Here is an 11032-nt window from a genome sequence, read left to right as displayed (position 1 = left end):
TGATGGCAGCAGGCTGAAGAAGCTGTGTAGTGGGTGGGAGGGATCTCCTGCCAGACGGAGGGCTTTCCGCGTGAGGCGGGAGCTGTACAGGTCCTGAAGGGAGGGGAGAGAGGTGCCAACGATCTTGTCAGCTGCTCTCACGATGCGCTGGAGGGTCCTGCGGCAGGATGCTGTGCAGGCCCCGTACCACACGGTGAAACAGCTGGTCAGGATGCTCTCGATGGCCCCTCTGTAGAAAGTGGTCATGATGGGGGTGGGGGTTCCAGCTCTTCTCAGCTTGCGGAGAAAGTAGAGACGCTGGTTTGCCTTCCTGGCCAGTGATGCTGAGTTGGTGCTCCAGGAGAGGTCCTCTGTGACGTGCACACCCAGGAACTTGGTGCTGCTCACCCTCTCCACAGCAGTTCCGTTGATGGACAGAGGAGTGTGCAGTGTGTGAGTTCTCCTGAAGTCCACAACAATCTCCTTAGTCTTCTCTGTGTTCAGAGAGAGATTGTTGTGTTTGCACCAGGAGGCCAGGCGGCTCACCTCGCTCCTGTAGTGTGACTCATCGTTGTTGCTGATGAGACCCACCACCGTCGTGTCATCCGCAAACTTGACGAAGAGGTTGGAGGGGTGTTCTGGTGTGCAGTCGTGGGTCAGCAGAGTGAACAGGAGGGGGCTCAGTACACATCCTTGGGGAGCCCCTGTGTTCAGTGTGGTGATGCTGGATGTGTTGCTGCCAACCCGCACTGCCTGTGGTCTACCAGTCAGGAAGTCCAACAGCCAGTTGCACAGGGAAGTGCTCAGCCCCAGACTGTCCAGTTTGTGTATGAGCTGTTGGGGGATGATTGTGTTGAATGCTGAACTGAAGTCAACAAACAGCATTCTGACGTAGGTGTCTTTCTTGTCCAGGTGTGTGAGGGCTGAGTGGAGAACAGTGGAGATGGCATCATCGGTCGAGCGATTTGACCGATATGCAAACTGGTAGGGGTCCAGGGAGGAGGGGAGTGAAGACTTGATATGGTGCATGACTAGTCGTTCGAAGCACTTCATGAGGATGGGGGTGAGTGCAACCGGACGATAGTCGTTGAGACAGGATGGCGATGCCTTCTTAGGGACAGGGATGATGGTGGTGGCTTTGAAGCATGTGGGAACCACCGCCTGACTCAGAGAGGTGTTGTAGATGTCCGTATAAACCTCTGCGAGTTCCCAGGCACAGTCTCTCAGCACACGACCAGGAATGTTGTCAGGTCCAGGAGATTTTCGAGCATTGATCCTGCTGAATGCTCTCCTCACACTGTCTTGGGAGAGCGTTAGCACCTGGTCACCAGGAGGAGGGATGGATTTCTGGGCGGGTGTGTTGTTGAGTGGCTCGAACCTTGCGAAGAATCCATTCAGGTCGTTCAGCAGAGATGTGTCGCTGTTGCAGGTCTGTGGATGGGGTTTGTAGCCTGTGATAGACTGAATCCCTTGCCACAGGTTCCGTGTGTCTCTGCTGTCGCTGAAACGTTGGGATATCTTCTTGGTATAGTATAGCATGATGCAGTGCATAAAGATGTAGTTTAATTCTGTGGAAGTGTGGAACACAACAATAATAATACTACTACTACTAATAATAAATACATTTTATTTTTAAAGCGCTTTTCCAAATAATTGAAGTCAATTTACATAAATGCAAAACACAATACACAACATATTACAATACAATAAAAACACAGAACAACTTTTAGACGTAAGAAATTTGAACATACGATATCACCAAAATGTCAAAAAATACAAAAAGAAAAAAAAAATCTATAAAATCAATTAAAACTGGCTTGGAATTAAATATTTTTATATTGACTTTCAATGAAAGTCAATATAAAAATATTTATTTCAAAGCCATTTTTGAGCATTACTATTGATCCATTAATCACAAAATAGAACAAATGCCAGATTTAAATTCTTAAAAAGTAAAAAATGCAACAAAACATAGATACAAGTTATTTGCCTGATGACCATGGACAAGTTTTTATTTTTTTTTTCCTGTTCACCATTTATAAAATAATGAAAGCAATGATCCCAAAAAGAATGAAACGGCTAAATGATTCTCTGTGATGGAAATCTGCTTGCATAAAAAAGACTTTATATTACCACTAATATTATCCTCAAAAGGCTGCTGTGGCTGAAGGTTTTTTGTTCCTAACAAGACTTTCTGCCAAGAACAGGCAGGTCTAAATTTATCACCTGTTGTAATCGACTGTATGGCAATTAAAACTGAAGCACAGGAAGATCCGTTACCCACGACACTTCTGGATGCTGAGGTACGAGGATTTAACGCATCGTAGCACAAAGACAGTTTGCACATTTTCAGATTCCTTGTAGTATTGCACTAACATCAAACATTCAGAGAAAGAAAAAAAAACACTCTCTGCAGCCACACGCTTTATACTGTCTCCTAACCATTTACAGTCAGGTGCACCACACATTCATCTCCCTCACGTCCTCAGCCTCAGAAATGGCACTGTTTTTATCGACTCACTGAAGCAGGGAGAATTCTGCTCTTTCTGGGATTGGATTGGAGCAGCAAAAGGCAGAAACAACAAAAGAAAGTGAAACCTGTGGGGGAAGGGAAAACAAAGGGAAAATAGAGGAAATGCTCTAACAAATGCTGAAAGCTGGGTTGAAAACCAGTGCAATGTTCTTTATATCAATTGAGTCAGCCTTGGACTGTAAATAAGAGCCTTTTCCTGCTGCTATTTTATTTCCAAACGCCTGAGAACTTTCAACAAACCTGAGAGACCTGCAGAACTTTACCCTCAAAGTGCAATAGAAGATGCACTACAGAAATAATGCCGTCATATTTAATACCTTTTATCTTGTCGTATTTCATTACTTAATCATTTCTTATTGCCCATTTTTTTAAGGTCTAAAAGTCGAATTATTCAAATATATTTTATAATTAAACAGCAAAAGACTCAGTTAACTTGATGTGTTTGGGCACTTCTGGTGTCAGAGACTGAGCTTAGTGTAAGTGTAAGAGTAGTGTTTCTGTACAAAGTAATTTGAGTACAAATAAACAATTAATCAACACAGATATTTTAATAAATATTATCATACATTTCATCACTGCTGATTTTGTCAAAGCTGTGAAAAAATAATGCAGCCAATCCAAGTACCTTATTTTTTGCACCATTAAGTGCACCGTATTATAAGGCGCATTTTCGTCTATTTTCTGGTCTATTTTCATATGTAAGGCGCATTATGTGACACTAATAAGGGACAGGGATGTTGCCATGTTTTCCATCTAATTCAACAGGTTGGGGGGGGTGTAAGTATGGTATGGTAAATAAAGCTAAGCTAAGTGAACAAAAAACAGTAAAACATTTGCTTTTAAAGTCAAACGGACACTGGATGCAGATAACTCTCCTGAAAACTGTTTATTTTGGTGAGTAAAGAGCTTATGTTTATTTAAAGTAACCTTTAGATTTCTACTAAGGCTGGGTGGAGTAGCATTAGCGGCTAATAACTAGCCCTACCGGAACGTAAATACACTACACTGAGGAACACTGAGTGTTCCGGTAAGCCAGGGCGATATTAGCTAGCGTTTCGTCCCACATAGTTTTAACACAGTAAAAGTGCATGCTATAGTCTGATATACTCACCTCTGAATGGTGAAAGAGAATACTGCTCCAGCCGTGCTAGCCAGAGTTAGCAGCAGGCTACAGAATGATAATATTCACCTCTGAACGGCAAAAGAGCTAGCACTTACCGCAGTTACCGGCTAATGCTAATACTGCTCCAGTCTCTGTGCTGGAGAACTAAACTGAAACTCCTGTATAACGCTGCACTTCAGCAGAGAAGCTTTACTGCGCCTTACAACCTGACTGGTAGAATTTATACACACTGACGATTTTTGGGAACATAAAAGGGTTTTAAATGCGCTTTATAGTGAGGGAAAAATAAGGTACTAAATTAGGTTAAACCCTTTGGCTTAATTTATTGCGTTTTACATCAAAATCATGATATCAAACAGTGTTACAGAACACCACACTTTTTGTCCATTTTGTGCATTGCTAGCACTTCCTAAATATGAATTACTTTCTATTTTCCCCCACATTCCTCCCCACCCTTTGTTTGTAGTTCTACAGGTGTTTCCTGATCCTGTTCCACTGCAGAGGGAGGTCTATGGAGAATGGTCACTCGTCCATGCAGTCTAAGACGACGGTCATCCATCTGAACCGTGTGGTGCACAACAACACTGTGGCCTGCCAGGCGCAGATCTCCACCGGCCTGCAGGAACAAGGCTTAAGCACCACAGCCATGGAGAGGAGCAACCCTCCAGAAATCTCGTCATAACAAGGAGGTCCTCCTTTTCTCCTCGGTACGAGTCAACAGCACAGCTGGATGTACAGTCATCATCCTGTTCCATGCAAACTCTGGAGCCCTGCCCATGCTCCACACAGTGCTGTACTCTCCCCATCACAAGCTCCACCTGTTCCTCAGTGTCGGTGTTCCATCTCCAGATCAGTCCAATCATCTGTCTGTGGCCAGGATTCAGTGAGGAATTCCAGTGGATAGGATTTTAAATCCAGTATGAATCTGCAACATGTGAAGGATTTACAAGGCAGAGAAGGGTGAATGATCTTCTGACCTTCTGCTGAGCTCCTTCTTCAAGAAGGTCTAAAAATAGTTTTGTTCAAAATGGTTTCATGTAGCGATGCACTGAAACCAAACTCTTTGGGCAAAAATTACTTGCCCAAAGGTGTCAAAAAAAAAATAAAATAAAATAAAATAAATCAATAAGTGATTTTTGTTTAGTTGAATAAGTGAAAAGACTGAAACAAAACATTTTCTTGAAAAAATATATAATACTTAAAAAAATAATAATTTATTGTTAACACTAATTCTGTTCACGGTAGTCAAACAGCTCTGACAGTAATGTAATAAACTAGGGATGCACCGGAAATGTGTCACTTTTTTTAAAATATTGAATAAATTACATAGCCTAAATGTATTCTTTGCCTTGCTTTTCAAACAAAAAGCTGTTACAAAGCTATAACACTTATTTTAATATTTAGTCTTAATTTTCTTCAGCAGTGATATGCTGGTTAGTTTGCTATTGGAATTTTAGTCAAACATTTACCTCAGCAATGCCATTCAACTCAGATGTAGCTATGTAGCATTTGCAAGTACATGCAAAGGCTCAGCTGTTACAATTCTACCCCTGTATAACTCATGTATTTTGTTGAGGATCACTTTATTTTTTACCCACTGCTTACATAAATTAAACAAAATATATATTTTTTATTTTCTTACGGCTGACTGTATATAATAGCAGCTTCAGTTCTCACATAGAGCAAATAAATTATTTGGTTATGTCTTCTAAATCAGCCGAACACTGAAAGCATTTTTTTTTGTCAAATATTTGGTGCATCATATTATGGCGCAAAACTATGGACAGTGTTATTGTTAATAAAAAAAAAAGACTTAGTCTTTTAATATAATGCTGATGCTGGTACATCTGTGATGTTTCAATCCAGGTTCTCTGTGGTCATTTGGGGGAAATACAGTTGTATTTCCATCATATTCAACAATTACAGCTCTAATACCGCTCAGATCTGCTCTTCACAGTCTGCCCTCACTCTTGTTCTTCTCCTCCTTTTCTGTTTTCTGTGTGAAAGGTTGACTGAATGTAGTTCTGATAAATGTCAGAAAACCAGGACTAATGAAAGTGACTTTTGTTCCAAAGATAACGTTTTATTAAGAATGTTCTGTTGTTAAAATGGACAATGAATGAAACCTGCCGAACTTTCTTCTACCTTTGAAAGATGTGAATGTACCCTGTGGATGGTGCGGTCAGCTACTGATTTATAAGGACTGAAGTTTATTGTTATGTGGTCTTCTTTATGTGGTTTCTGTTCACCCGGCTGTTCTGACCAGGCATCCTCACATGAACCTTTAAAGCCTAAAGTTCTAAAGGAACTAAGTATTTGTGAGTGCTTGTGTGTGTGTGCTAAGTGTGTGCGGTTATCTAGCTCTATCTGTGCTCAGAGTAACAGACTGTGTTGTGCATAAGTGCTCTATATTTGTGTCTATATTTGAGAGGTATTGTGCATACGCTGATTACACTGCATAAGGTTGAAACTTGGGATCAATGGCAGTGAAGGTTTACGGTTCCATATGCTAAAACAATTAAATAAACACAATATGCTTCTGGACTCTTCTCTACGTGTACTTGTGGTGTCCATCTGCCTCTGTTCTGCCCTTGATCTGCACAGTTGTCTAGATATGACCTTCATTTGCAGGCTACTTCAGTACCTTAACAGAAACAGACAGCCCCTATGGAATATGAGGAACTTGGATGTTTTAAAGATAAGTCAGACATGTTCTCTCAGACTTCTCAATTATTCAACAAACACAATTAGGCAGCATCTACAGGCACCTTCCCCCTTGCATCAGATGAAGCAATCAGACTCTCTCCTCTCAAATCCAAGGTGAAATTTTATCAATTCTAGACATCATTGCTGAAATCTGAATGACAGCTTTAATTAAGGCTAGTCTTTACCTAAATAGTTCTACATTTGGAATTTTAAGTAGGAGAACATGAATAATCAAATCATACAACACCCAGAAGTAAATGAATGGTGAAATAAATTGTGTCCATACTGTAGAAAAGGAATATACAAGGGCTATATGTTGTGTATGTTCTTGTCAAATACATTTAATAAACCTCAAACACTGTTATATTCTCTTTTAAAAGAGAAAATAAGATTAAGCTCAATAATGACAAAAATAAAATTAATTGTACAGTTCTGATCCCACCTCTATTAATTATGCTATATGACATAGCAAGCAAGCCAGTCAGACCATCATGAAGGGAATTTCAGAGCCTTTCATTCTGAGGAAAAATAACAAGGTTGTAAATAGGCTTGTTAAATAACATTGGAGCATTTTTATGCCCAAACAAAGTTGCATACTATTTATACATCAAAGAAAAACTCAATAAATTTCATCAACAGGGGCATTCTTAAACTGACAAGATTAAGTGCTGCCTCATGCCAGCTGACTGTTCTCTCTTCATCATGTATTTTTATGTAAAAGATGCCCTGCAGAGTATATTCCGCCTGTCCCAGTGGAATATCCGGTTAGTTACCCCGAGGCAGCATTCTATTCAGTTTTTAATTTGTCTTCCGATTGATAGAGCCCGAGAAACCCATGATGATAACAATAGGAGAGCAAACCAACAAAGACTCCCTCGCTGCACAGCGCCGGAGAGAGGAACACCAGCATCACCTCCCGAAAGCAAACTTCCTTTTATCTCTGCCTAACAATGCAACAGGGTCATCGTTTAATTAGCTTCAGACAAGTGACGTCATCTGGGTTCATTCAGCAGGTCAGTGTCTGTACCAAACTCTGAGGCGAACACCATCCATCTTTCTCATTACACAGATAACGGGTAAATAATCTGCCTTATCTTTTAAGCGTTAACTTAAACGATGTCTTATATATTATACCTCTGCATGATTACCATTTACATATATTAAATGTAACAGCAACTGTATCATTCCTATTAGCTGATAACAGATTACTGCACCTACACTTCAAGCATAAACACTTCCATAAATAAGCCTATATAAAAAGGTTCTTTGACTTGTAATGTTGGAATTAAATGACTGTATTTTCCATAGTATGAGGCATACTTGAAATCCTTTAATTTTCCCCAAAATTGTCAGTGCGCCTTATAATCCAGTGCGCCTTATCTATGAATTTTACCAGTCAGGTTGTAAGGAGCAGTAAAGCCACTCCGCTGAAGTACAGCGTTATACAGGAGTTTTAGTTTAGTTCTCCAGCACCAAGACTAGAGCAGTATTAGCATTAGCCGCTAACCACTCCAAGCATTGGCTCTTTCGCCATTCATAGGTAGAGTATTATTGGCCTGTAGCCTGCTGCTAACCCTGGCTAGCACTGCTGGAAACGTATTAGCATTAGCTGCTAACAGCGTTTAGCACCAGCTCTTTCACAGTTCAGAGGTGAGTATATTGGACTGTAGCCTGTGTGTTTACTGTGTTAAAACAAGCTATGTGAGATGAACGGCTGGCTAATATTGCCCTGGTTTACCAGAACACTCAGGGTACATAAGTGCAGTGCTGTCGGTGGCATTAGCTCCAGAAGCACAGACAGCAGCAGACTGAACTTTATCAACAGGTCACGGTTCTCAGGAGAGGCGAGCGGAACAAATCTGGATTATCACAGAACCGATTCAGAGCACAAACAGTTACTGCCTGAAAAGCGTGAATAGCTGTAACGGCGATTCTGTCTTGTTAAGTGCCTGCACTGCTCTTGTGCATCACTAAAATCTCCAAGGCTCTTCTGATCCGCTGCTGGAGAGGAACAGAAGCTGCTGGATTTTGTGAAGTGTTTTTCTTCTCTACAGAAAGTGCAGATATGGTAATCAGATAGAAAAAATACAAGAAAAGTAGCATGAAGCCACAGAACTGTGCAAAGTTCTAGACCAGGGGTCAGCAACAGGCAGCCTAGCATGAAACCATGATGTTGTTTAAACTATAACAAACAATAATGGAAAATGAAATAATAATAAAAGGCTTCTCTGGCGAGCCTTTGTTTACATCCTTACCTCTCTCTGTCACGCTTGACATAACTTTAGTTACCACCGTTTCTTGGGCTCCCCATTTTCTTATAAGGGTGTTTTTCCCCCAGTCGTGTCCCAGTTTACTAGCCGGGTCAGCATCTAGCCTCTGGGCTGGAGAGCTACTAGTCTGTGGCACTCCATCCCACTACACTTCATTTTCCAAAACTATTATACTGCACACTTCCTTTTCTTAAATCTCTATTTCCAATTGTTATCATATATGTCTAAATATAACTTCTCTCTTAATACATACAGATACATATCTGACAAACTATGTCCAAACATGGGTTGAGTCCTTTCAAATACTTCAAGCTGAAACTGCAGCAGGAGAAACAGGAACAGTTCATCCTTTTTAGCGTCTAAACTAATCCTGTGATGCTGCGTGACTGATGGGTTTCAGATGAGCACTCAGGAATGTGGTGAGTACAGAGTGACTGAATGAGAGAGGGAGTCTGCCTTACCAATGAAGCCTGACGAAGGTGGGTTGGGCTGGATGTTCTCCAAGGTGTTGCCCTGGATCACGTCCCATAGCTGCCAGATGAACTTGGGGTGGAGGATGTAGAAAGGCTGAGCAGGAAAGTGCTTCCTGTGCTCGATGTACGGAGTGAACAGGTTGTAGTCTGGGCTTGAGTACCACTGAAACACAAACATTTAAACCAGCTTAAACCACGTTCTACAGATAATGTGAGCATGTCTACCTGCATGTCAATTTAATCAGGAGACTTAATCACTCCAGTAAAACGAGCTGTTTTAGAATGACCTTCCTTTTATTCAACAAAAAAGCCCTATCAAAAAAAAAAAAAAAAAACTCACAAAAGAGTCTGATTCACCCACTCAGGAAGAGCCTGTGCTTGTTTTTTTTTTAATATAATTTTTTTTAAAACCTCATTATGATAATTTTCGGAATCTCTCTGAGCATTTTAAGTATGCACTCCTTGAGGACTCAAAAATGTATATAGCAGTGCATATAAATGTGAAGCTAAAATATGCACACAAATCTCTTTTGTTAACATACTGGAGATGTGCCCAGTATTAATTTAAACATTGAGGCTCACCCTGAAACTACATCAGAATTTTAAAAACAAAACAAACTTCTAGTGTTTATAACTAGATATAAAAAAGACTAAGTGTCTGTCTATCAGTATTGGCCAATTATCAACCAAAATATAGGTCATCAGATGATATTTCTCTAATTTAGGCGATCCTGAGAGCCAATAAGAGCACATTACAGCAGCTCTGCTGGAAACTGCAGAGCCTTGTTAAACCACCACATGGAACTCCAAAGCTGGAGCACGGCTGCAGCCTCAGCTTGGCTCGGCCAGACTAGTGTTTGTTTTTCTAGCTGTTTCTGATGGTCATATTTCATATTGTCATATTTATAGAATTTTAACACCACTAACTGGATACCCCTGTTAATAGTGCATCTTTCAGCCCATTCAGTGAGTAGGTAATACTATGTATGTACAGCAACACAGAAGGGCTGACAAGCACCACTAGCCGCGAATATTAGCAAAAGGTGCCTAACAAATTTATCTACCACTAAAAGTACAGGAGCAGCAGACGGAGAGCTAAAGCAATCAAATTCAAAACAACAGAGTTTTTGTGTCCTTTTTCACATTGTATTAAATGGATCTGAATAACAATGCTTAAACTGACATTTTAAAAAGACATCCAACATAGCATCTGTTCTGCACAATTTAACATGGAAAGGAGAATTCCAAAAATAAACCACAAAATACGAAGGCATCTTCAGCCTTAAGGGCGCAGATGTGTTTGTTTTCAGTGCCCTACATCATTGCATTTGATGGCAGAAGTGCTATATTGTGATTATGCACCAGGATGCCTCGGTTAGCAGCGGCACATCCAGTGTTCTGTCAGTTTCTGCTACCTTGTAAAAAAAATACTCTTCCACAGTGTTTATTTATAGATACACCTAAATAAAACTGAAACAGAAAAGATATTCTGATAAAAACACCAGATTTGCGCATGATCCCAGAAGAAGATCAGGTAGGATATGTTGCCAGTATTACAAATAATATTTTATTAGCCCAAATCTCCATAACATAAGAAAGTTGAGTTGACTGCTGTATCACATTCAACACTGAAGATTCAATGGGACCATTCTAACTAGGCACCAAGCCCAGCTCCAGATCCTATTAGTTGAAAGTGTTAATGATCTTGTATCTCAAATCAATTATATCAATTATAAACTCCCAGCTTTCTTCATCATCACAAGAAAATGGGTCGCAGATTGATTTCCTTGATCACTTTTCTTTTAATTTGTAATACAGGGTTCTTGCACCATATTAAAAGTCAAATTTAATGCTTTTTAACACCTTTTTTTAGACCACAATAAACATAATTTAAAACACAACAATGTAGTCATAATTTCTTTTGTAGTGTATTTTTCTGGCACCGCTA

The 11032-nt window shown here is 40.2% G+C and overlaps 2 protein-coding genes across 4 annotated transcripts in view; one reads left to right on the top strand and one right to left on the bottom strand.

Annotated features, from left to right (window-relative positions):
* Positions 1-6185, top strand: part of tmtops2b (teleost multiple tissue opsin 2b) — a 38589-nt gene extending 32404 nt beyond the window's left edge. The window contains exon 4 of the mRNA XM_007227945.3: positions 4102-6185. Coding sequence (XP_007228007.2) covers positions 4102-4317 — 216 coding nt within the window. The 3' untranslated portion in view covers positions 4318-6185. The remainder of the gene's footprint in view (positions 1-4101) is intronic.
* st6gal2a (ST6 beta-galactosamide alpha-2,6-sialyltranferase 2a) overlaps positions 1-11032 on the bottom strand; it is a 62357-nt gene that overhangs the window by 6227 nt on the left and 45098 nt on the right. For all 3 annotated transcript variants that reach the window (XM_022680513.2, XM_022680511.2, XM_022680512.2), the window contains one exon: positions 9073-9247. In XM_022680513.2, coding sequence (XP_022536234.2) covers positions 9073-9247 — 175 coding nt within the window. The remainder of the gene's footprint in view (positions 1-9072; positions 9248-11032) is intronic.

Source organism: Astyanax mexicanus, chromosome 11 (assembly GCF_023375975.1).
Source record: "Astyanax mexicanus isolate ESR-SI-001 chromosome 11, AstMex3_surface, whole genome shotgun sequence".
Taxonomy (NCBI): Eukaryota; Metazoa; Chordata; class Actinopteri; order Characiformes; family Acestrorhamphidae; genus Astyanax; species Astyanax mexicanus.
The sequence above is the reverse complement of the archived record's forward strand: the minus strand, read 5'-3'. Positions and strand labels throughout refer to the sequence as shown.